General features: G+C 61.4%; 1 protein-coding gene across 1 annotated transcript in view; it reads right to left on the bottom strand.

Moving 5' to 3' along the window:
* Positions 1 to 207, bottom strand: part of LOC104492573 (nucleolar transcription factor 1-like) — a gene marked incomplete at both ends in the record, with an annotated part of 9,838 nt that overhangs the window by 2,259 nt on the left and 7,372 nt on the right. Inside the window, 1 exon segment of the mRNA XM_010135151.1 lies at positions 1 to 83. Within this exon segment, the coding sequence (XP_010133453.1) occupies positions 1 to 83 (83 nt within the window).

Here is a 207-nt window from a genome sequence, read left to right as displayed (position 1 = left end):
TTCTTGATCCACATCAACTTCTCCTTCTTCTCCATGTTGTTCCAAGTGGCCTCCATGGCCTTCAGTGCCTTCCCCCGGTCGTTCTGTGGCACAAAGCGCCGCATGAGACATGCCCAGGACACCAAGGTGCTACCGCTGGCTCTGCCACGGACCGCGAGGCACCTACTCTCGGGCTGAGCCCCATCCTGCCCACCGCCCCCAGCACTG

This window comes from Buceros rhinoceros, unplaced genomic scaffold (assembly GCF_000710305.1).
Source record: "Buceros rhinoceros silvestris isolate BGI_N320 unplaced genomic scaffold, ASM71030v1 scaffold22524, whole genome shotgun sequence".
NCBI lineage: Eukaryota > Metazoa > Chordata > Aves > Bucerotiformes > Bucerotidae > Buceros > Buceros rhinoceros.
This window is presented reverse-complemented; position numbering and strand designations above follow the sequence as displayed.